Source organism: Artemia franciscana, chromosome 11 (assembly GCF_032884065.1).
Source record: "Artemia franciscana chromosome 11, ASM3288406v1, whole genome shotgun sequence".
In the NCBI taxonomy this organism is placed as follows: Eukaryota; Metazoa; Arthropoda; class Branchiopoda; order Anostraca; family Artemiidae; genus Artemia; species Artemia franciscana.
This window is the reverse complement of record NC_088873.1, coordinates 30,328,239-30,352,613: the sequence shown is the minus strand read 5'-3', so window position 1 is coordinate 30,352,613 and position 24,375 is coordinate 30,328,239. Positions and strand designations below refer to the sequence as shown.

At 35.1% G+C, this 24,375-nt stretch overlaps 1 protein-coding gene across 1 annotated transcript; it reads left to right on the top strand.

Moving 5' to 3' along the window:
• The first annotated feature begins 1,400 nt into the window (after positions 1-1,400).
• LOC136033079 (uncharacterized) lies at positions 1,401-20,709 on the top strand. Its single transcript, XM_065713679.1, has 4 exons — positions 1,401-1,523; positions 8,362-8,534; positions 13,900-13,976; positions 17,696-20,709. Exons 2-4 carry the CDS (start codon positions 8,365-8,367, stop codon positions 19,597-19,599), a joined length of 2,151 nt encoding a protein of 716 aa, XP_065569751.1. The 5' UTR covers positions 1,401-1,523; positions 8,362-8,364; the 3' UTR covers positions 19,600-20,709.
• The last annotated feature ends 3,666 nt before the right edge of the window (positions 20,710-24,375 follow it).

Sequence of the window (24,375 nt, the reverse complement as noted above, 5' to 3'; positions counted from 1 at the left end):
TGGGTTATGGCGTAAGTCTTCAACCTTGACCCACTTACGACTAGACGTATTTTTATTATTCAAGCCATACACCAGTTCCTTTTCGTATTACTTTGTATTAGCTCGAGACGCTTTTGCGGCGGCAACTTCAGAAATTCGCAACTTATAACTTAAATTCTTTTTCCTGACGCTTTGTTAGCTCGAATGGAAGGCAACTGCTGACGCTTTTTCCTGTATTTTTTTGTTTACCAAGACGAGCCATAATATTCCCCTTATGGCAAAGAAATAAAACAGGTAGAAGAATACGATCAGCTTTCAGGCGCGTGTTCAATCTGCCAATGCTCTCTAATAAATTTCAAACACAGGCATATAATCTATATATTTGTAACATATAATAAAATGTGATTTGTTGGCTTAAATATTAAAGAAATATCTATTATTCTATCCTCTCGTTTCCATTAGTAGACAGAAAATTGGCTGCTTGTTTAGGCTGAAGATATGTTAAGTTCTATGGCTGATTGCTTTTTCTGAAATGAGCTGATTATAACATGAGTAACACCAAAGCCGTTAAGGACTTCATAAAGAAAGGCTTCGTAATCTATTATCTCGTATTTGTTAATACTTATAGACACGAAAGTTTGGAAAAGGATAGGCAATACCCAAAGGGGTTATTTAGCATAGTCCCTATTCATCCATAAAATGTAAACAAAGAAATAATTTCTTTTACCATTCTACTTTTTCATTTACAAATCGTTAAGAGACAAAAACAGATTTCATTTAAATAAAGCTTTGGAACAAAACAAAATATAAAAAACAACGAAAAGAATTTAATAATAAAAAAATTGAATATATCCGCTTGACAGCCAGGAGCCTTTATCAGAGGAAAAGAAATTGAGGAAATAGGCACAATTCTAAAAAAAATAATGTAAAGAAAACGACAATTAACACAAAAAAGAAGAAGATCAAATGAAAAAAATGCAACTCACATTTTAAACATTTCATATGCTGCAAATACAACAATTGTCTGATTAATCACCGACAAGACAAACGAATGTCTTTAGTATACACAGATAATTCTTCTCTTTAAAGTCATATTGAAAAAAATTTACTTCCAATTTTTGTAAACACAAAGACACAAAGAAAGTAACAAAAAGGAAGGACCCGACAGTTAAAAGTTTTGATAGCATGATAATAGTAGCCAAAAAAGCTTCATAATGTAATTCTAGAGCGCACCGTAAGTAAAGTTAAATAAACCAATCAGATGGCAGGTGAAATCATTATTCTACAAAATTATCGGATCTATTATTTTTGATTGTGGAAAAATTGTAATTTTCTATCATGTCCTTTTTATATAATTATTTTATAAGCAGCTCTGCATTTTCTTAGAACCACTGTTAAGGTATAACTAAACAAATACTAATGTGTAAAGAAAGAACCCAAAGATAACAATTAAATGCAGAGGGCGAAATACTAGTGTATTTTCTCTACAACTTCTACCAATTATCTAAGAGCTCATAGGATAGCAAAAATCTAACTATTTAAAGGTTTGTTGGCATTAAAACAATACTAATAGGCTATAACTTCAGTTTACCATGCTGACCCAGTTCAAATTTCTGTATTCTTGGTATTTTTTTTTATTTCTTTAGAATGAGTAGCCTAAGAAGGTTAAATTCAGGACAAGCTAATTTGCACTATCTTTGAAAGTGGTTAAGTTAGAATAAGACTTTCAGTAATGAATCCAGGGTCATAAACATGTTCAGGGAAGGTATAGCCAAGCTACTGTTAATCCTCTTCTAATTTCTAAGACTTAATTGCCCATTTTACAGGTCTATATCTATTGGAATTTTTATGTAATATTGAAAAAAACTGATTCCCAATTTTTCTGATATCTGATTTTAAATTCTTTATAGGCTAATTTGTCTATTTACACTCTTGTGATATATTTTGCCCCCCCTCCCCAGATCATGAGGCCTAAAAGCACTAGGTTTTAGTGGGTTTGTAGCGTGCTGTCAATAGTCACTAAATATTTTGGTAAAATTCTAGTTAATTGACTTCTTGCTATCTTGGAAAGGGTTTAGGAAAATGAAACATTCAGGGATGGGTCTAAAGGCTAAAGTATGTCCCAAAAAGGTATTTTAAAGTACCCATCTCCACTCCTTCTCCCTCTAGTGGGCCCTGAAATTTGCCTACATGACAGGTCTATACCTATTGAAATTTTGACAAAACAACATTTTACCTTAATTTTCAGTTACTAATTGCTTTTTCTCTGCCTTTAGTTCTGAAAATGCAATTCCTGTTATTTGAGTAGAATTTTGAGCCATATCAATGTTTTTTTTTTCAAAATTTGGGAAATATATTTGAATATCTTTAAAACCTTATAAAATGGAATTGAGCAAAGTTATGAAGCTGAAAACAATTGTTTTGTACTTCAATTAAGCAGAAGATCTATTTTGCAGGGTTTCACTTTTATAACACATATTTTTAAAGGTCATCAAAGGTCAGGGCCCTCTAGAGGGAGGAGTGAAGGTAGTTGCTTCAAAATACCTCCCCGGGACATACTTTAGTCTGTAGATTCATCCCTGAAAATTCCATTTTCCTGACCTAGGCTAAACCCTTTCTGAGATAGCAAGAAGTCAATTAACTAGAATTTTACCAATATTTTGCTGTGCATATTATTGACTTACAAATAAATTAAACATAGCCTACCACTCAATGCCTTTCTTTATGCTCTTTCTAAATATAGACTAATAATGACTTTTGCTGCAAATAAATTTTGCCCCTCCTCCGTATATACCAATTCAGGGTATATATTTGCATTTTAGGGGGGTGGGTAAAGTTTAAAATTACCTCTCATTTGCATCATAAATAAACTTAACCTCTCCCATCTAACATGCAATATATACCCAGAATTGGTATATGTAGGGGTGAGGTAAAATTCATTTGTTGTAAAAGTGATCATTATATTTGGAAAGAGCACAAAAAAGGCATTGAGTAGTATGTTCACTTCACTCATAAGTCATTAATATGAACAGTGAAATATTTACCCAATAGGCTACACCTAAATAGTCTAAATCCTTATATGTGGTTGGCCAACAAGAAATGGGTTAAGACAACTGATGGTAAACATAGGCTAGCAATCAGTTTTAAATCAATTCTTCAAATCCCACACCCAACATATTTGCAGGCTATTGGGGGGATAAAATTTAAACTTACCTATCATTTGCATCAAAAATAAACTTAACCTCCTCACTACCTCCTCACTTAACCTCCTTATGTACAAATATAGCCTATACCCTGAATTGGTATATATAGTATTGGTTGTAAAACTCATTCATTGGTAAAAGTTATTATTATGCTTGGAAAGAGCATAAAAAAGGCATTGAGTAGTAGCCTATGTTCACTTTACTCATAAGTCAATAATATGAACAGTGAAATATTTACCCAATAGGCTACACCTAAAGCATCTAAATCCTTGTATTTGGTTTGCCAACAAGAAATGGGTTAAGACAACTGGCAGTGAACATAGGTTAGCAAACAGTTTTAAATCAGTTCTTCAAATCCCACACCCAACAAGCTTTGATCAAAGATGATCAAATTCAATAATTTGTATATATAGATAAATCTTTTAGCACCATCATTTGGACTGTTTGATGATGTTTTATCTGTGAATAGGTTTTTTGACTCATCAAGAATATTACACTTAGTCTATATCTGATTCTTAAAGAATCTAAGATTTGTTGAATATTATTTACCTTAAATTGCATTTGCCAGCGAGATAAGGTGGTAGATCCTCCTGTAGTTCTTGCTGGTGGTGAGTGATGTAATTATGTTGGCTTAGCTTCCCAGTCCAGCCTCCACTCGGCCCTCTCCCAGTCCCTGTTGACTCCAGCCTTGAAGGAGTGGGGTGTCTCAGCTTGGATGGTAGACTCAGATAGGCTATTCCAGAGGGGGACCACCCGAATGGAAAAGAAACCACGTTGTTCCCTTCTCCGACATCCAGGCAGGTGAAGCTTAAGACTGTGACCTCTTGAATTGTTAGCCAAAGAGGGGGTGAAGATCTGGTTCAGGTGACCGGATTTGAAAATTTTGCGTGCCATGATCATGGCATGCAAAGTCTATATCTGATTTAATATAATAATAATATAATATATATCTGATTAATAATATCTTATTTAATATAAGGGTTTAGAATACTGGCTCTCCAGAAGCAGATACACAATAACAGTAAGAGACATTTTTTATTGCCAATTTAATGTTAATTTTTATGGTTTTGACAGTTTGACAATCAATAGTTTTGACAATTCATCCCTATGCCCTAATGGTTTCCTATAACTGTAGGCTATATACAAAAAATTTAATATAATAGGCTAATTGAAGAATTTGTAATTCTGATTCGTTGATACTTGTTGCTGTAGCCTAGGGCTATTTCAGGCAATTAAAGGGAGAGGACTAGTGACAACTTGTCAAAAACAAGCCCATAAAATTATCAATATAAATGTTTCTTTTATTTCTAGCATCTCCCCCTCAAGATAGCTGTTACTCTGAACCTTTACCTTAATTAAAAATGATTGGCAAACGTGAATAATGGTACTTATGTATTATAGCAAACTCACCAAAGAAGTCAAGTTTTGGTTAATCTTGATGAAATACTCCAAAATATGAGGAAAATATAATACTTTATTAATAAAATTATGAAAACCACAGAAGTAAATTATGGAAAATAGGTCACCCAGACCAGGAACCAAAAGGGTCTTTATTGAAAGACCATAAAGTCAGGTTGTGTCCATTGATGCACTTTTTTTGTTTTGGACAACACCCCCTTATCCTAGAAAAGTTTAATTATCTTATCTTTAGTCCTTGGCAAACCATAAATATTCATTTTAACATCCATGGTCAGACACTACTCTTTGTCACTATGAAATAAAAAAAAACAAGTTTTTTTAACTGGAAGTAAGGAGCAACATTAAAACTTAAAAAAAAACAGAAATTATTCCATATGTGATAAGGGTTGTCCCCTCCTCAACGCCCTGCTCTCTATCCCAAAATCTGACTCTTTGTCTCAACTCTACTTGAAAAAAAAACTTTAGTGTAAAGAGCAAGGTATTGAAGAGGGGACAATCGCTTTCATATACAGAATAATTTCTGTTTGTTTTAAATTTTAATGTTGCTCCTTACTTGCAGTTAAAAAAACTTGTTTTTTATTTAATTTCTGAATGTTTTTGAAATAATGCATGTTTTGATTTTGGCTCACTGCACATGAATAAACAAAACAAAATTTGCATATTAATTTTTTTTGCTCAGAAAAGTTTTTCTCATCATAATTTTGATGGAACGATTTTGATAAAAAAAAAGGGGGAGGAGGCCTAGTTGCCCCCCAATTTTTGGTTACTTAAAAATGCAACTAAAATTTTTTTTACAAATGTTTTGTTAGTAATAAACATATGTACCTTACAGATTAACTTACATAATAAACTTCTATATTTGTGTATTTTTATTACATATATGAGGGAGTTCACCCCCTTGTCAATACTGTGCTCTTTACACTAAAGCTTGAATTTTGTCCCAAATGTTTAAGAATGACTCCTGAATCACAAACGCTGTATAATAAATAGTTGAAATTACTAAAAATACTTTAGCATAAAGAGCAAGGTATTGTGGATGAGATGAACCCCCTTATATGCTTAATACTTAATGTTGATTTCAAGTTTTAATGTTGCTCATTACTTCCAGCTGAAAAAATTATACTTATTTATTTTCTCATTTTTTAAGAATCATGCTAGAAAATGCTGCACCTCCTTCATGGATATTTTCTTCCCTTGTGAAACATTCCTCCATGGAAAGATCCTCCTACATAACCCCCTCTCCCCAACCCATCCCCACCCAACATGAAAAAGTCCCCCTGAAAACGTCTGTGCACTTCATAATAACCATTACTGTATGTAAACAATGGTTAAAGTTTGTAACTTACAGCCCCTCCCCTGGGGACTGTGGGGCTATTAAATCATCCCCACAGACAAGTTGTCCCCATCCCCTAAGTTGTCCAATTAAGTTTTTGACTAAGTTCAACAGAATGGCTATCTCAAAATTTTTATAGAGTGACTTTGGGGAAAAGTATGTGTGGGAGGGGGCCTAGGTGCCCTCCAATTTTTTTGGTCACTTAAAAAGGGCACTAGAACTTTTAATTTCCATTAGAATGAGCCCTCTTGCAACATTCTAGGACCACTGGGTTGATACAATTATGGGAAAAAACCCAAATAAACAAGCATCTATGATCTGTCTTCTGGGAAAAAAAAAATACAAAATTCCACATTTTTGCAGATAGGAGTTTGAAACTTCTACAGTAGGGACCTCTGATACACTGAATCCAATGGTGTGAATTTTGTTAAGATTCTATGACTTTTATGGGTTGTTTCTTCCTATTTTCTAAAATAAGGCAAATTTTCTCAGGCTTGTAACTTTTGATGGGTAAGACTAAACTTGATGAAACTTATATATTGAAAATCAGAATTAAAATGTGATTCTTTTGATATAACTATTGGTATCAAAATTCTGTTTGTTAGAGTTTCAGTTCCTATTGAGCTGGGTCACTCCTTATCACAGTTTTTTACCATGAACTGTTTGATTCATCACCAACTAAATGAATTTCATTTATGGTTGTCAAATACTTGAGCAGGGTTCCTATAATACGTAAGTGCCTGAATGACAATAAAAAAATATGATAAAGTGACTGATAGAAACACAGTGCATAGTATAACCTATAGCAAGAATTTTGTTGCTTAAATGTTTTTTTTTTAGTCTTGCGCAAACCTATATTCCAAGGTTGTATATGAAACCATAAAGGGGAGAGGCACTTTTAGAGTTGTATAAGGGGGAAGGGGTAACCAGGGCAGCTACCCCAGGGGACATGACTGGAGGGGCACTGCACCTGGGGGTTGCCCTCTTTGATTTGGTTTATTTGCTTGTATGTGAGTCAGAAGGGGGTGTTGTAATTAATTCTGACCTTGGTGCCACCAACTCTTGGAACAAATCGTACCATAGTGTATTACATTTGGAAAGAGGATAGAAAATGCATTGATTAGTGTATTCATCTTGTCCCTACACCAGTTATGGAATTTTGTATATTTTTATCATTTGCATTTTTCACTATTAGATTTTTATTATCCAGTATAAAGCCTGTTTTTAAGAAGGAAACCCTAGGCCAGGCCTATAATAACAAAAGAGTAGTAGGCTTAGGCCACCATTGGAGGTATATTATTCCTTTTCCCAGTTAATTTGCTAAGTAAGCACATTATAGTGCTCTTTCGAAATAGGCCTAACTATACTAAATACTACCTTACTGTAATATAAATAATCTACATGGAATCCCCTCACCTAATAGGGCTAAGCACACCCAAATATCTTTATATAGCATTGTATAATAACCTTTGATAGAAAATAAGCACAAAAAATAATGCAAACCCACAAAATAGGCAGACTTTTTTATTTAGTCTATGTCTATATCCACCCCTAGTTCAAATATAGGGGAGAGGAGTTTTTGTCTATCTTAGAAAGCAATTTAGTTTTGTGATAAACCTCTTCAGAATAAACCCAGAACCTCAATCCCTGGGGAAGGTATTTTGAACTATACCATTATAAAATTGAAGCCTTGGGAAATAGATTTATTGCTCAAATGAGGAACAAGGAAAGTTTTTTAAGATTCCTACCTTCAGTCAATCCTCATTTATAAGCTTTTTATTACCTGCAAATTTTTCTATAGTTTAGGAAAATTCTTTGATGTAGCTTAAAATCCTGATGAAATAGAAGGAATTACATTTTCAAAAACTAGAGCCAATGGAAAAGAGACTGAAAGCTTGAAACTAAAGTAAAATGTTCTTTCTCAAAACTTAAATAGGTATAGTCATGTCATCTATGCAATCTTCTAAGCCCTAGAAATAAGGAAAGGCTATTAATTAAGGCATGACTTTCTTTATGCTATTGTTTACGTTTTTTAAACAGAATTTTCAAGTTTGTTTATTTGCAAAATGTGTACAACAACAAAATATGTGAAAGAAAATGACCAAAAAAAAGAGAAGTAGAAAAGAAAGAATATATATTATGATAAAATCAATGAACAAATGTATTATTTGAAGACAAGAGAATGTTTTATTTTTTAGTTTTTGTTATTTTACATATATTGAAAATAACAAACTTGAACATTGTGTAAAAGAAAACATTGTTAGGAAAGTCATACTTTAATTTGTAGTACATTATGAAGCTGCATTGTTGCTGTATAGTAGCACAAGTATTACCACCCTTTTGTTATTTTTCAACTCTGCCAATTTAATTTCTACATCAGACCTAATCATAATATATCATATCTATACTACTATTGTTATTTTAAAGGTAATGTCTGATGAGAAGGTTGAGTTTAGGGCATCTGACCTAGTTTGGGTCAAGCTCTCTGGATGCTGGTGGCCTGGTGAAGTCCAGGATTTAAAAACAGTACCTGAAGAAGTCAAAGAAGATCTTGGAGATGACTGCCTAGCTGTTGTAAAGTTTTTTGATGAAGATTATTAGTAAGTTTCATTTTTTAGATATGGGTTTAAAGTGTGTCTTGAACATCACTATAAACTATTAAATAATAAAAAAGTTTTTTTTTATAACTGCAAGTAAGGAGCAACATTAAAACTCAAAACGAATAGAAATTATTCTGAATATGAAAGGGGTTGTCCCCTCCTTATGTAAAAGTTTGACTCTTTGTCACAACTCTACTTTTTAAAACAATTAAAACATTATAATAAACTCTTGACAGCAGTGGCGTAATTTTGTCAAAATCCAGAGGGGGGGGGGGGAAGTTGGAGCCAATTTTCCAAAATCAAGTGAAAATGGCAGTAAAACTAAAAAAAGCCATTTGGTACCATAAAGATAATATTTAGTACCATAAAGGTACTGTATAGTACTATAAAGTTAAATATGTACTGAAAAAACTTATATGTTTCTGTTGATGCTTGAATTATGAAGATTTTTCTTAGTTTTGACAAAATTTTGGAAGAACTAAATTTCAGCTGGGGGGGGGGGGCAAACCGAGGTCTAGGAGGGGCAGTTGCCCCTCATCTGTGATAAAACAACAAAACTGCCCTCCTCCTTGGTTTAGAATAATACATTTTATCCCCTCTGCCTAATTTTCATGAATTGACATCACTCATTGTTTCCATTGAAATTTGGAACTTTTATTAGAAGTGGGGCCAAAAAGTAATAGGGATTGTAGGATTACCGACCTACTTCGGTCTGTTCTATCAAATGTATACAAAGGTATTTTTTTTAGAAGATATCAAAGTGTGGTTTCAGAAAAATCGTGTGAGACGAAAAATGGCATAAAGTTGAGATACATATACAGTTGGAGCATCTGGACCCCCCCCCCCCCAAAAAAAAATAGCGTTGATTTCCCCTATAATTTTCTTTGACTGTAGTCCCAAATAATTAATTTCTTTTTATGTTTTTGGTTTTGAAGCTAAAAAAAAAAAAAAAAAAAAAAAAAAAAATCTGCATTAATGCCTTACAAGATTAGTTTCTCTACTTAAGAACGCATAAACCTACAAGTAATGACTGGGTGCATTGAGTTCTAAAGCGTTGCTAAGTTAACAGGTAGAAGCATTTGATATGTATTTTTCTATATTTGGAAATGCTTATTGTAGCAATTTTACTTAACCCCAAAATGGAAGTACTGGACATCTTCACTCAAAAAACAGACAAACAGTGCCTTTTAAATATTTCTTTATATCTGATTTTTTCTAGTTGTATTTTCTAATGTGACCATTAATTAGCACAAATATTTTAAGAATTCTCTTTCACTATTGCAGCCCTTAGTCTTGTTTCTTACTTACTTAGGTCCTGGGCATCCTTGTGGGACGTTTTGGGGCAATTGCTCTTCTTAGCTCATGTGTAAGGGCTTGGTATATTGCTCTATCTGGTGCGATACGTGATAACTGGGCTATTTTGACGTTGTCAAAGTGTAAGTTCTCCATCCGTCCTTTTCGTGGTCTGCCTTGTGGACAAAGGTCATGGAGGGATCCTTCAAGGGCGATTTTTGGGAGGCAGCTTGGCTCCATTCGCTTGACATAGCTGAACCAGTGTAGTTATTGTCTCTTGATTTTACTGAGAATGGTTTCAGTGGACTGGAGCTTTTGACGTACTTTCACATTTTTGATTTGGTCAGTGTATTTGATTCTTATCTCGAAAGCTAGAAGTTTTCTTTCATCTTCGGTTTTCAGAGTCCCTGTTTCGCATCCATAAATAACTATGGGAATTACTAAACTGTTGAATGGGCACATTTTGAGTTTGTTGGATAGGTGGTTACTTTTGTAGAGGTTGGCAAGTCTTTGGAAGCTAGAGCTAGCAAGTGCAAGTCGATGTTTCACGTCAGACCTATGGCAATTATCCTAGGAGAGTTGGCGGCCAAGGTACAGGAAGTGGTCAACCGTTTCAACCTGTCTCCCGCCTATGGTGATAATGGGCGAGTTTTCTAGTTCTTTTCTCATGGTTACCATGACTGGCATTGCTGTCCATCCTGAATGGCTTTGTGGTATTGTAGAGTTTATCAGCTTGTGCCTGCAGTTCTTATGCAGAGTTGACTAGCATATCAATATCATCAGTGTAGGTAAGATTGTCTATTAGCAGCCCTCCTGTTGTTGCGCCATGTTTTGACCGCATCAGTGACAGAGCAGCATTTAGAAAGAAGTTGAAGAGATGTGGTGATAAGATGATATGCTGGAGCACTCCCAACGAAGTTGTGAACTCATCTGACAACCCCTCAGTGATTATTTCTAGGTCTTGCGACTGGTCGTGGAGACTCTTGATTATTTGGACTATCTCATAAAGGATCCTGTAGTGAAGGAGGATATACTGGAGTCCTTTGCGCCATATCAGGTCAAAGACTTGACGAAAATCAACAAATAGTTGGTTGAATTCAATTGTTATTCCATTGTATTGTTCCATGGGTTTTCGATGACAAATATCTGATTGTTTGTTGGTCTCCCAGGACGGAAGCCGGCCTGATATTCTCCAATGGCAAAAGCAGTTGTTGCTTGTATGCGTTGGAGTAGAACTTTTGTCAGGACACGTGACTGATGGCTCGTGAAGCTGATCAGACAGTAGTTTCTGCACTCTTTCTTTGACCCCTTTTTGTAAATGGGTACAAAGGTTGCCTTGTACTGCTGATGGGGATACATAGCCAGTTTCCCACACCGCAGACACAGTGGCATGGTACAGATCCTTTAAATCATCCGATCCACTGTTAATGAGTTCAGTCGTGACTCCAGTTTTTGGTCAGGTATGGGGAAGCGGGTTAGTATTACAGGATCTGCAGCTACTGGTGTATTCAGTTTATCGTTAAAACATTCTTTCCATCTTTTTAGTTTCATCTTTGATCACTGATGTTTGCGGCTCTTTTTTCCGGCTTGACTCGCATGCCATTTTGAAAACTATTGCGCTGTTCCCCTTCTTGAACAGTACTTCGCATTTCTTCCACAGGTGATTACGTACTGCATTTCTTATCTCTCGCTCTACTCTTTTCTTGAGGAGCTTGTAAGTATCCCGGCTGTGGTTGTCGGATTTATTGCAAAAAAGTCACTTTTCCTTGCATAATACAAAGATCTATCTATGATCCATGGTTTTTCTTTGGGAGTTTTTCGTCCAAGGACGTCGTTTGCTGTCTCTACGATTGCTGATGTGGCCTGCTCGGTTAGAGAGTCTATCTCATTAGTGGTGGTCAAGGGACAATGATTTTCCAGGCAAAAATTTGAATGACAGAGATATTCTTGGCAGCTCCCTTCAGTTACAAGACGGCTGTTTTTTCTGTGACTGGGGCGAAAGAGATTAGAGTTTTTTATTAGTTGGTGATACAAAGAATCCTACACCTTGTCAATGTACTCCGTCCTTGCAGCCGGACACCAAGAGGGAGGCTCGAGAGAGGTTTTCCTCACTCGTTTGGGGAGGTGAGCCTCAGAGAGGTACTTCTGTGTACTTCTGTAGTTCTTTAAGGACAAGATCTAGTTTTCCGGTTTTGCAAGTGTTCTGATCTTTAGCGTACCAAAGTGTAGGTTGGTTTTTGTCAGAACGAAACTACCGTGTGGATTTTGCCCTGGGTGGGGGGGGGGGGGTTTCCCAGGCCTAGGATCGTCGGCTGCCATGGACGTGGTAGGTTTGTCGGTTGCCCTGGACGCGGTAGTATGTAAATCACATTATTATCATTCAAAATTGGTTGTTTGTCGGTTACCCAGGGCGCGGTAGCAGATTTTCGCTTAATTGAGCCCTTTTTCGTGATTTCAAGAGATGTGGTTTCTTGGCTAAATGAGTGATGGCGGCAAGCCATTCCTCTTCACCACCTTGCAGAGGCTATTTTCCGTAATCTGGATCCTACGCCCTTTTGCAGTTGTCCTCCTATAGGGGATCCTCTCATGATGGTGTTTTGCTTCACTATGCAATTTAACCCATTGTTTGGAGAAGGTTTGTAGCTGATGGGATGTGTCCACATGCCGGTGAGCCCTGCTGAGTGTACATCCAATGGGCCTTCTTTCTCCTCCGTCTGTATTTATAGCCCCCAGGCGAGGATGTCCCAGTTTCAATTATGGACCCCCAGGGAGTGGGTCCCCCTTTGGTCCACGCCTCTTACTGAATGGAAGTACCCCACATATTTGTAGGGTATTCCCCTATCCGCCACTTGTGGACGCACTGAGTGCCCTGGGGGAGGCCTCTGCTGAGAAGATGACTGAGTAGGTTCTCAGAAGTCTTGTTGAAATGTCAGTAAAAGCTATTCGTCAAATGATTTGTGCAACAAATAAGGTTAAATGGTGCACACATCTCAAGATGCATGTATTTAGCAGCATAAACAATTCAATAATATTAGAAGTCTATATTTAGAGTCTGTGTCTTTATTAAATTATCAGTATTAATTGCATTGTTTGTCCTCTCTCATGGGAGGTTCAGCGCCATCTCATTTAGATTCATTTATAGTCAAAATGTATGATTTCCTGCACCTATAAATGTCTCTGCCATTTGGCCTCCACAAGAATTTTTCAAGGGAACAGGAGTTCAAGATAGTATTTGTCAAAAACCCTATAAACTTTAAAGTAGAAACTGCATTGCACTAACTCTGAATAAAAATCAAATTATTTCTAAACTTTAAATTTAACCACATAATTTAAAACAAAATATGTGTCTTTTTAACTTAAAGAAAGTGATTCGACAAATAAAAACTTTTCAACTAAATTTAGTCTTAAAAGCTCCACTTTTTTTTTTACCTTAAATTAATAACAGATCCACTGAAATTTGTCAATAAAATTAAAAGAAAGGGTCTAAAAATAAAGGTGTTTAAACTAGTAAAATTTAGAACAGAGTAATAGAACTGCAGTCTGAAATCTGGTGAAACTGAATTTTAAGAGGTAAGCTTCTAAAGAATTGCAGGCACTGTCCCCCAAATTAATCTTAGGGGGTCACATGTATTCCCTGCCCCCTATCAATGTGTACCAGTTTGTCATAGAAGAAGTAGGCAAACTTCCTGGCAACTGTGATAATGGTACCAAAATAATAAGAATCTGGATTTAGTCTTATGAATTTGGACAACATGGAAGTTCACTCTGAGGATATATATTTTTTTTTTTTGTATCATTGTTTCTAATTTTACCCACAAGCGTATACACAACCTGCTTTAAACGTTGACATTAAGTAAATATGTTGACATTAAGTAAAATTATGTAATACGTAGGAATGTTAACAAAAAAGATCAGTTAAGAGTGGGTAAAGACTATTTGACTAAAAGTATGTTTTGGGTAGGACAAGTCCAAAGGTGACAATCCTAGGGAGAAATTTCCCCCTCCCCCACTGGTCAGTCTGACCCTGCTTGCTTTTTGAAGAGCTTCTGTATTTATTTACTCTTATTTCTAGTGAACCAATATATGATGAAAAGGATGCATATCCTTATAATTGCTCTCAAAGGCAGGAGTTTATTGAAAAAGGAATGGGTGAGTTTTGTTCATTTTTTAGGCTAAAAAAGGAAGAACATTCGTAAAGAATACTTTAACCCTAGACTTGATAAAAAGTAAAAAAAAAATAGTAAAAAAGAACAGAAATTTAAAAGGCCAATAATTAAAGCACAGGTTCGTCATGATGTATTTTGTACCCATGCAAGGATGAGATTATGTGTCATGCCATGCCCATATAATCCTTTTTAAATCTTATAAAATTTCAATATTTATCGGCAGCAGGAACACCTTTTTTTTTTTACTTTTTAATACACTTTAAGACGAGTTTTTTTTTTAATATTTAATCTTGCTGTAAGCTTTCATTCTTTATGTTCACAACTTTTTTTTTTATACAGAAGCAAGTTTTTCTTTTTATATGTACCTTGGAAACAAAGTATCAATCCTTCTTACACTTAAAGCTGCAGCTTCTTCAACCGTTTGGTGCCGCATGTTTTTATTTATCTTTGCTGATTTTTTACCCACGTTTCTTTTGTTTTTAATTTGGTGCCGCATGTTTTTATTTATCTTTGCTGATTTTTTACCTACGTTTCTTTTGTTTTTTAATTTGGTGCCGCATGTTTTTATTTATCTTTGCTGATTTTTTACCCACGTTTCTTTTGTTTTTTAATTTGGCGCCGCGTGTGTTTATTTATCTTTGCTGATTTTTTACTCACGTTTCTTTTGTTTTTTAATTTAGTGCCGCATGTTTTTATTTGTCTTTGCTGATTTTTTACCTACGTTTCTTTTGTTTTTTTGATTTGGTGCCGCATGTTTTTATTTATCTTTGCTGATTTTTTACCCACGTTTCTTTTGTTTTTTAATTTGGCGCCGCGTGTGTTTATTTATCTTTGCTGATTTTTTTTACCCACGTTTCTTTTCTTTTTTAATTTGGTGCCTATAATAAAAACTGCATAACTGCATATGGAAGCCGCTTCATTAAAAATTGAATTGCTGATTTTTTCCTAATTTTCTAAGTTATATACAATTATATAACTTGCCACTTTTAATTCAAACAATCAGATTTACGGTTCAGTGACCTTGGTACTTCAATTTTCGAGGAGAAAATTTTACTTTCATAAAAATAGGAGTAAAGATTCCAATACTCTAAGATAAGCTTTCTTCATTTTATTCTTCATAGACTTTACTCTCAAGTGTGAAACTTCGACTGCATGTAGGAAGAGGCGTTAGGGTAGGTTTTTCAACCAAAAACAAAACATGTAAAAGATATTCCACAAAGGGACGAAATTTGTCAATTTTGGGTGCTAAAGGGGTTTCTTAAGAGGTTTCTTACAACCCCAGCTTTAAATAAACCGCATTGTTGTTTTCTTCCTCTTTTAAAAAACAGCTGGAGACTTGGCCAAAAAAAAAACTGTCACCGATAACGGGTTTATTATAAACTTTAGTAAGTCCCTGAAAATTTTATTTTTCTTAGGATGCTGAAAAAATACAAAACAAACTGGACCTGAAAGGACAAACACCTGTTCATTTATGCTGGGGTTTTCAGTGACCTTTTCAGGTTGCGAAATGTGATTTCATAAAAAAAAATCAAATAACGGAATTACTAACTTCATTTTAAAAGGGGCTTTAATAAGGGCTTTATAAGTTTATCGAGTATCTTTACTCGATTGGTGACTTTGAAGATATACTTTTTGGTTTCAACTATTGGAGATAAAAGCTTTAATATTATTTTTCTTGAAAGTTCTAGACTTGAAACAAATAAGAGATGTAAATACTGCTTATTGGGATGGACAGTACAGGATCTATTTAATTTTTTCTTAAAAATGTTTCAGTTATTTTTTACTCACAATTCAGTTCTTGGGCATTCTGGAATGTATTAACTTCCTCCTCCTAATTCCGAAAAATTTAGGTCTTGGATTGGATATCAAGTACTATTTTTTTCTAATAAATATGGATTTAGAGATAGAATTCTAACTAACTCATTTACGACATTATCAGTTTAACCTAAAAAAAAGAAACATTAGATTAGTTTAAGCTTTTAATTTTGTTTATTTTTGTATTCATTTAATGATATTTTATTCGTTTGTTGACTTTCTTTCAAGTTAAGTGTAGTGTATGCTGTACCCTACATTTGAAATCTGTGTTAGGGGTGTAAGTATTTTGTTGGTGTTGTTGTACAAAAATTATTGTATAGGTTGATCAAATAAACTTATCTATACATCTGTTTAGAGGGTTTTAGTGGTTGGTAGTCCTGTTCTTATTTGTGATAATTATGAGGTGTAAATTTCAAACCAAACATTATTAATATTCTTTTTGACCCCATAACACTCTTTCCTCCAAACAAAAAATTGAGATCCTCTCAGCCAAAGGAGCAATCCCTCAAAGTTTTAAGTCAAATAACATGCCAAGATCAATCATCCATGCCTTTAAAACTTTTTTTTATTTCTACTAGGAAACTTGTCTGTGGATAATAGTTTTTTTGCATAATTTATGGCCTATGTCCTTGGATCTGAGTGGATCATGTCATCTTTTGAGGTATATCTATTGAATCTTTCAGCTATTTTGAGAAAGGGATCTATCTTGCCATTTTGACACGATTCTACAGGATTGGAGGCAAAAAGGCTCAAGATAAGGGTTTGATTTTCTTCCGATCACTTTTGGTTCTTAGAGGCACTACAACTTCCAATTTCCAATCGAGTGAGCTGTGACCATTCCTTCCATATGAAACGACAGTGGGAAAAATACATGAGAGATACTTTCGCCCTTCACTAAGTCAATGCTAGCGCATTCTAATGTGCTATCATAGTTTACTCTGACCAAACAAATCACCTAACCCAAACCATGTTGTTATATCTAGATATACCGTACATAAAAGCAAAGGTATCATTTCTTCTTTTCAAAACATAATACGTATTTATTGTCTTTGATGTACTAAAGGTAAGAACAAATTAAATTCTGTGTTTTTCACCCAGATTGTCATATAAAGACTTTACTAACAATCGCGAAGTTACGTCATTATATTGCCTTAGTAATTATAATCATTGCGTAACCACTTGTATGGACACAAATTTGTTACCTTCAGGCGTCAGAAACAAATAAAAGTTAGACCAATTAGCAAAAGTTAAACCCTTAGCCCTGAAGATGAACATGGTTTACGATTATTGCCAAAGTCATTTAGTTGACACTCAGACATTAAACGGAGTCTTTCAACATAGCCCCCCTCGAAACGGTAGTTCTAATGAGCAACTTTGGGCTGTCTTCTTTGGTATAGACTATGCAAGCCATTTGTACTCGTGCATTATGGGGTCTGGCTCAAGCACGAGTGAAAACCATCTTTTTTGGCCCCAGGCAAGAATCTTATGAACCTATCCTAAAACATAATATCATATTCATAGATCCTGCCTAAGATCCAAACTTCCTGTAAGAACTGCAGACTTTAGACTCTTTAACACTTTCTCCCAATAAATTGAAATTAGTAGCATAAGAAAAGAAAAAAGTATTAAAACAGAGTTTAATTTGGCATGTGGGATCTACAAAAAGTCAAATAAATCTCTTAAAACTTGAGTGAAAAATGAAGAGCTGCAATAATGTGACTTGCAATAGGCCTATCTTCACAAGGGTGAATAAATAATCTAAGGAAGTATAAACAGCTATAGTAAAATACCTAAAATGTCTAGCAAAAGGTGAAATTAAAAAAAAAGACTTATCCCCAATCCCTATTATATTTTTAGGCAAAATAATGAGTTGGATTTTTTTTTCAGCTCGTTATCGAAGCAAAGCGAAAGAAGGTTCGAATCTTCTTAAAAAACTGCCCGAAGATCTGAAAAAGGCTCAAGAACTTACAGGAGGACCAACTGAAATAATTGATGAGCTTATGAATGCTCCTAAAGTATCAAAAATATCTTACAGTCAAATTTTTGCACCTACCAGTAACAAGAGGAAAGCTACAGTCTTGGAAGTCTCTCCAAAACCTTCCAAGAAAACAAAGGATGAGGAAAGTAAAAATAAACAGGGAAATGTTGTAGTAAAGACAGCGAAAGCTGAGACACCGAAAGTTAAGGTTGAATCTGCCAAGAAACTAAAAAATACGAAGCAAACTTCTCAGATGTCTGTGGATTTGTCTGGCAGCAATGGTTTTCAGTGTGAATATTGTAATTTTTGTACTAATCGTTTGAATGTGATAATACTTCATCGTAAGTCGCATTCTGATGGGGTGATACCCATTGAAAAGAAGCCCGAAATAATACCGACTGAAACGTCTAAAAGGAAAAAATCGAAAGCTAAAGAAAAGCTAAAAGGAGATATTCTAGCAGTGACTGCATCTCCTAGTGATACTGCATTTGATACCCTTGTTGGAATGTCAACATCTCAGCTAACTGTACATGTACCTGAAATTTCAAAAGACAATCTTAAAAAGGTTGAGTCACCACCAAAACCTACCCCGCGAAAGGGAAATAACTTAGTTCCAATTAAATCGCAGAAAAAAAGTGGGAAAAGAAAAGTTGGTACGCCCTCTAAATCAACATCCCTTTTGGCTGAATATAGTACCAAAAAATCGCCGTCTAAAAGAGCTCTTCAGAAAAAAGTTGTCAGTTCGGATGAAATTAAATCTAAGCTTCTTGCTGATTGGGATGATGATGAAGAACTGGCCACACCAATCAACAATATAGATGACTCGGGTAGTGAAAATGAAACTGCTGACAATATCCTTGTTAGCGTTAAAAGTGATGATGAAGATGAAGATATTAAAATTAAGAGTTATAAAGCTGACGTAGAAGATAGTGCTGAGGGAATTGTGGAGGAAGATCAGGCGAGAAAATTGAATATTGAAATAGCCAACTTTTTGGAATCAGCAAAAATCCCTGAAGTAGAATTACCTTCCGCTAAAGATTTGACAAACGGAGATACTTTATCACCTAAAGGCACAAAATATGATTGTAAATCTAGGTCTGAAGATGCAAAAGATCAGAGTTATGATTTTTCTAGAGACATGAGAGATGGGATTTGTTCTGTGTCTGAAGACGTTAAAGATGAGAATACTGCTACTCCTAAGGATATAAAAGACAAAAGTAATTTTACATCTACTGACTATGTTAATAGTGACAAAGAAGTTTTTAATGTTGAAATAGCCAGTGAAGAATCAGATAAAGAAGTACCAAAAATAATCGTTGCATCTGAAACTGAACCTGCAACTCATCCTACTGAATCAATACTTAATACATGTCATCTCAAACCTGTGCACAAAGCACTGCCTGTTCCTGCTGACTTTTCTAATGCAGTAGCTGTACCAGAAACAAAGACTGTTACAACAACTTCGATTATTGCCTCATCACAAGAAGGCTCAAATGAAGCAGTGATTCAACAAGAGCTAGCTGTACCTCCCCCTCCAATTGTCATGTCACAGGCAGTTGTTCTGCAGGATGGACAGATTGTTGCCCCTACGGATATTAACGGGGAAACATATGTGTTTGTCGCGTTAGATGATGCAGATACGGCTAATTTCAATGGTGCCACTTTTGTGGCATATGCAGAGACTGGTGATGCAGCAAACCAAACTTTTTTCGTTGATAGTGATTCACTCGCTCAAAGTGGTGTTTTGCTTGGTATTGATTCTCTAACTCCTGCTAAACAAGAAAAGAATGGCAAGTCAAGTGCTCAGAGATAAAAGGCAAATGTTACTATCTATGCTTGAAAGCTACAGTCTTAAACTATTCTCCAATATAATCCTGCTCGCTGTCCACATTCAGAATCTTAGAATGGTGCAACTGTTATCAATACCCTCTTCACAAGATTTTGGTAATCTGAAACTTAAACCACTTTATTTTGACTGGAGACAGGAATGCTGTGCCAGTACCCACACAACAATGCTAGGCACTTCCTCCTTATATTAAAACAGCTTTGTAATATTTTTTGCTGTCGTATTGAGAGTTTGCACTTTTCTATGCTGTCTGAGGTAATACAGAATTTCAGGTTTCTCCTATTACACCTTTCCTAATTATTTTCCTATTATGGTTTGTCTGTCCCCAGGCTTCTCATCTCCATATTAAAACAAAGTATTTAAAGTTGCAGTTGGCAAAATGTTTATGTAACCTGGTGTAGAATTGTTACAAGTATCCGTATTTAAACATTGTTGGGACTGTATTGACTTATAATTTATTTAATATGTTTCACATAAATAATGTAGCTGTCTTCTGGATAGCCCTCATATTTTCCAAGTAATGTAATGGTTGTTAGAGTTGTTTATTAGCTCACTTGGGAAACTGCTGCTATATCAGGGCTTTCTTCTTGTTTGAAAGATAGTTGTATCTTTTCTATTTCGGTTATGATTTTCGTTTTTTGTTTTGCTCTGTTAGTAATGCTGGAGGTAAACTATTCTGTTGGAAAGTTATCTTAGCTTAAAATTAACTAGAAATTTGCTGCTGGTGAGAAATCCGGGTACGTGAAAAAGATGCTTGGGAACAGATTTGCAAAATTCTTGTATCCATAACTTATTAAAAAACTCGTAAATGTTAAAAGTTTTATATCGGTGTCAAATCTGGTAGCCTATAATGAAGTGTATGAAAGATCGGGATAAAAGATTCAAAGGGCTGCAGACCTGGAAAATAATTTGAGGCCCTGTATATACTTCATTCAAGTATCAAGATCTGAAGCTTAAAAGGCTAATTTTTATCCTTTTTTTTCATCCTAAAAAGAAGTATATAATTGCTATAGGCCTCTTTTGTGTATTTTGTTGTCTTTATATATATAATATATATTGAATATACATTGGAAGTTATGATGTGTTCTCTTCGAAATACTTTGAAAGCGTAGATTGTAGGGGCAGTATTGCCCGCGGATAAATGCCAAAACTACGGGAGGGGAGATGATAAGAGTTTTGAATGCTCAGCATGTACCACTACTAATACTAACTTTTCCCAAAACTTCAAGAAATCCATTCATTCGAATAATATTTTTATCTGTGTTCTCCAAATCATACACATAATCTAAATTTAGGAGAATTTCACCTTCCCATTTGATATCAGGCTTTCCCATAGCCTTTATCGTGTTCTGTAGGACATAGTCCATTTAAAAGGAGATAAGACACAGCCCTGCTTAACTTCTGATTCCACACGGAATTAACTATTCTCTCCTCACCTTCACTGCAGCAATCATACCTATCACTAATTAATTTACTATAATTCCTTATCTGGTATTTACTAAGGTATGACCTTCCCTAAAACTTTTCTATCAGCTGAATCGGATGTCTGTTAATGATCTATGAAAATCAAGCACTAAACGGGGTTGTAAACAGTTCATAGTTATTAATCGAAGTGAGACATTTTAGTCAAGATTTCCTCTCTTCTTCCTAAAACCACACACCTTTTTTGCTTAGAAAAAAAAGAAAAGTAAAAAGTTTATCAAAGCAATTGACTTTCGCCTGTACCAAAAGATTCTTGTTTTTTATGGTACTCCCAAATATGTAGAACTCATGAAGTTTGAGCTTACCTATCAAAGATTATGAGTTTGAGAACAGTTTCCTAATTTTAGAGGAAAGCGGGATAACATCTACAAAAAGTGGACTTATCTTGATGAAACGTAGATTAGCATATCAGACATTCCTACTGCAAATGTTTTGCGCTCATACCTTCAAAATACGAAATTTAGTATTTTTCGGAGAAGGATGGTTATGGATTATTTGTTGTCGTTTTTTTTCGGGGGTGATCGTACCGAACTGGAGATGGTATAGTAAGAGAAAGGAGACTAACAGACAACAGAAACTAAATAAACTAATCTCTAATAATAAGAGAGACTAACAGAAACTAAATAATCATTTTAAGTAACGATTTGGGATCTTTCCTTAGAAAAGTGAAGTCATCTGACTCACGTGTCGTAATCATTGGTGACTTTAATTGTGACTTGACAAACAAAATCTTCCCAAGGAGTCAGTTGCTCTGGAGCTCCATTCCACTATTTTACTCTTAAGTTGAAAAAGATGAAAACTTTACATATATAGGCACTAGTTCCTCTACGGCGAACCTTGATCATATTGCCTCGTTTTTTCCCTTGAACCCACCCACGGTCTTCCGTGAAGACTTAGCTCTGATCACCTTCCAATTTGTGTATATGTTGAGTGCATCAATGCTACCGAAACTTCTAACTTCAAAAAATAGTTCGATATCCATGATTGGAGCCGCATTAATCGCCAGTTATTTATGTTAGAGTGTGACTTGCTTCTTAATAAAATCAAGGCTCCATTCCATCTCCTTAGCCCCGACTGTAGTTCTTATCTTAGTGAGCATCAGATTGAAGCTCAGATTACGAGTTATATTGCGGAAATTAATTACGCACTTCGATATGCAGAACTTATTTCGGTTCCAACAAGACATGCTTGCAAAAAAAAAAAAAAAAAAAAAAAAACCAGGAGTGGCTGATTGGTCAAAAAACTCAAATCTTGTTTTAGCATGTGAATCAGCCAAACTGTGGCTCCGAATTTGGAATGAATATGATAGATCGCGTTCTGGTATATTAAGCAATTTGCGTTGAAGAACAAAAAGAAAAGTTGCAAGAGCTCTTAAGGACCATAAAATCATGTTGATACAAATATGTAGACAATATAGCAAGTGATCCTTCTCTTTTGTGGAAAAGTCTTAAACGTTCCGAGCGGACCTCTACTTGTAATATTTCTGAAATTAAGTGGATTGATTATTATAAAACTGAATTTTCTTCACCTGATCCGTCAACCGAAAGTAAATTTGAAAAAGATCTTGGCAGTATCTTGGCTAGATTCCAGTGGTCTACTTTCTCAATTACTCCTTCTGATGGAAAGTGCGCTTTAAGAAAGATCAAGAAAAAAAAACCGCTGGTGTTGGTCTGGTCTCTGATAAAATTTTTGAAAAAGCTAGTGATTTGCCTGTGCAGCACCTCTCACTGTTGTTTCAAATGTCAATTTCTTCAGGTGTGGTGCTAAAACAGTTTTGCATTGGCCCAAAAAGGGAAAAAGAGATCTTGAAGATTGTCAATCATACCGCCCTATAACCGTTTCGTGTACCTCGTTCAAAATTTTTGAGTCTATTATTCTCAGTGAAATTTCTTGTAAGTGTTATCCTCCTCCGCATCAGTTTGGTTTCTAGAAAGAATTAAGTCGGGAGCATGCTCTTTATGCCCTTTTTAATGTTCTAGCTGATGTGGAAGGATCCGGTGATTTCCTTGTTCTTTGCGCACTTGACTTGGCATTCGATTCGTGTATATTTGCCCAGATCTTGTCAGAAGCTATAAAAAGAGGGGTTGAACCTTCTGTTATTAATTGTCTTCGTTATATGTATAGTCATCTTAAAGCTAAAATAAAAGGGGGTTCGGATCTCTTCAACTTCCTCTGCTCTTTTTAATAACTCAGTTTCTGCTGCTCAATGCTCTGTCGTGTGCACGTGTATTTATGGTGGAATCGATGTTTCTTTATCTACCTACGCTGATGATATTTTGAATCTAAGCCGCACCTTTTAGGGAAGTAAGCAAACTTTTTCTAAACTCCAGCATCAGTATCAGCAAATCGATCTGAATTTTAATGTTGATAAAACTGTAGCAATCACTTTCAATCTTAAGGTAACTCTGACATGCAACTTGAACTTTCTGAAACATCTATTCCGCTTTCTGATAGCTTTTTTATCTTCATTTGCCCATTGTAAGAAGCACTAAAGAAACCATTAAGCTTATAATTCAAATCCTCGCTAAAAGGATTCGAATTGTATATGCTTTGCTTGCATCTAATATCACAAATCTTAGTCGGTTTCACCATTCCAAACTTTACAACAGTCTAACTATGACCCATCTTCTTGCTATGTACCCCATTTGGAAATTTTTTCTGCTTCAAATAAAAAAAAAACATTAACCAAATCTATTTTAAATTCGCCAAGTATCTGCTGCATCTGCCTCCTTGGACCAGTAATTCTTCTCTGGTATGAAAGTTTAAATTGATTCTGCCTGCAAACATTATTTTTAAAAGAGTAGAAGATTTCAAACCTTCCGCTAGAAAACTCCACCACCAGTGGTCTTCCCTCTTCGTATAGTATGTAGTTATGCTTGTGTTTGTTGATTGTAATATCTCTTTTCGTTGGTTGTTTGTTTTTTATTTATTTTTTTGTCTTACTCTGTCACTAGGGCTACAACCCCTCTTTTGTTTTGTTGACGGTTCAGTAATAAGTTGAATTGAATTGAATTTTACTAGTTTTTACAACCAATTTATGAGCTTGAAAAATATTACACGGAGATAGGCTTTAAGCCCCATATCCCTCTGGATACAACCCAGCCTTCTAAAAATTTTCTGGCTTACGCTGCCTTTACGAGATATGTTACAATGTGTAATTCTTATAAAAAAATTGGCGTGTCTATACTGCGCTGAAGTGCTTGTAAAGGGGATTTTGAAAGACTAATTTGGAAGTTGACACCCATGTTCCCGGTTTTGCAA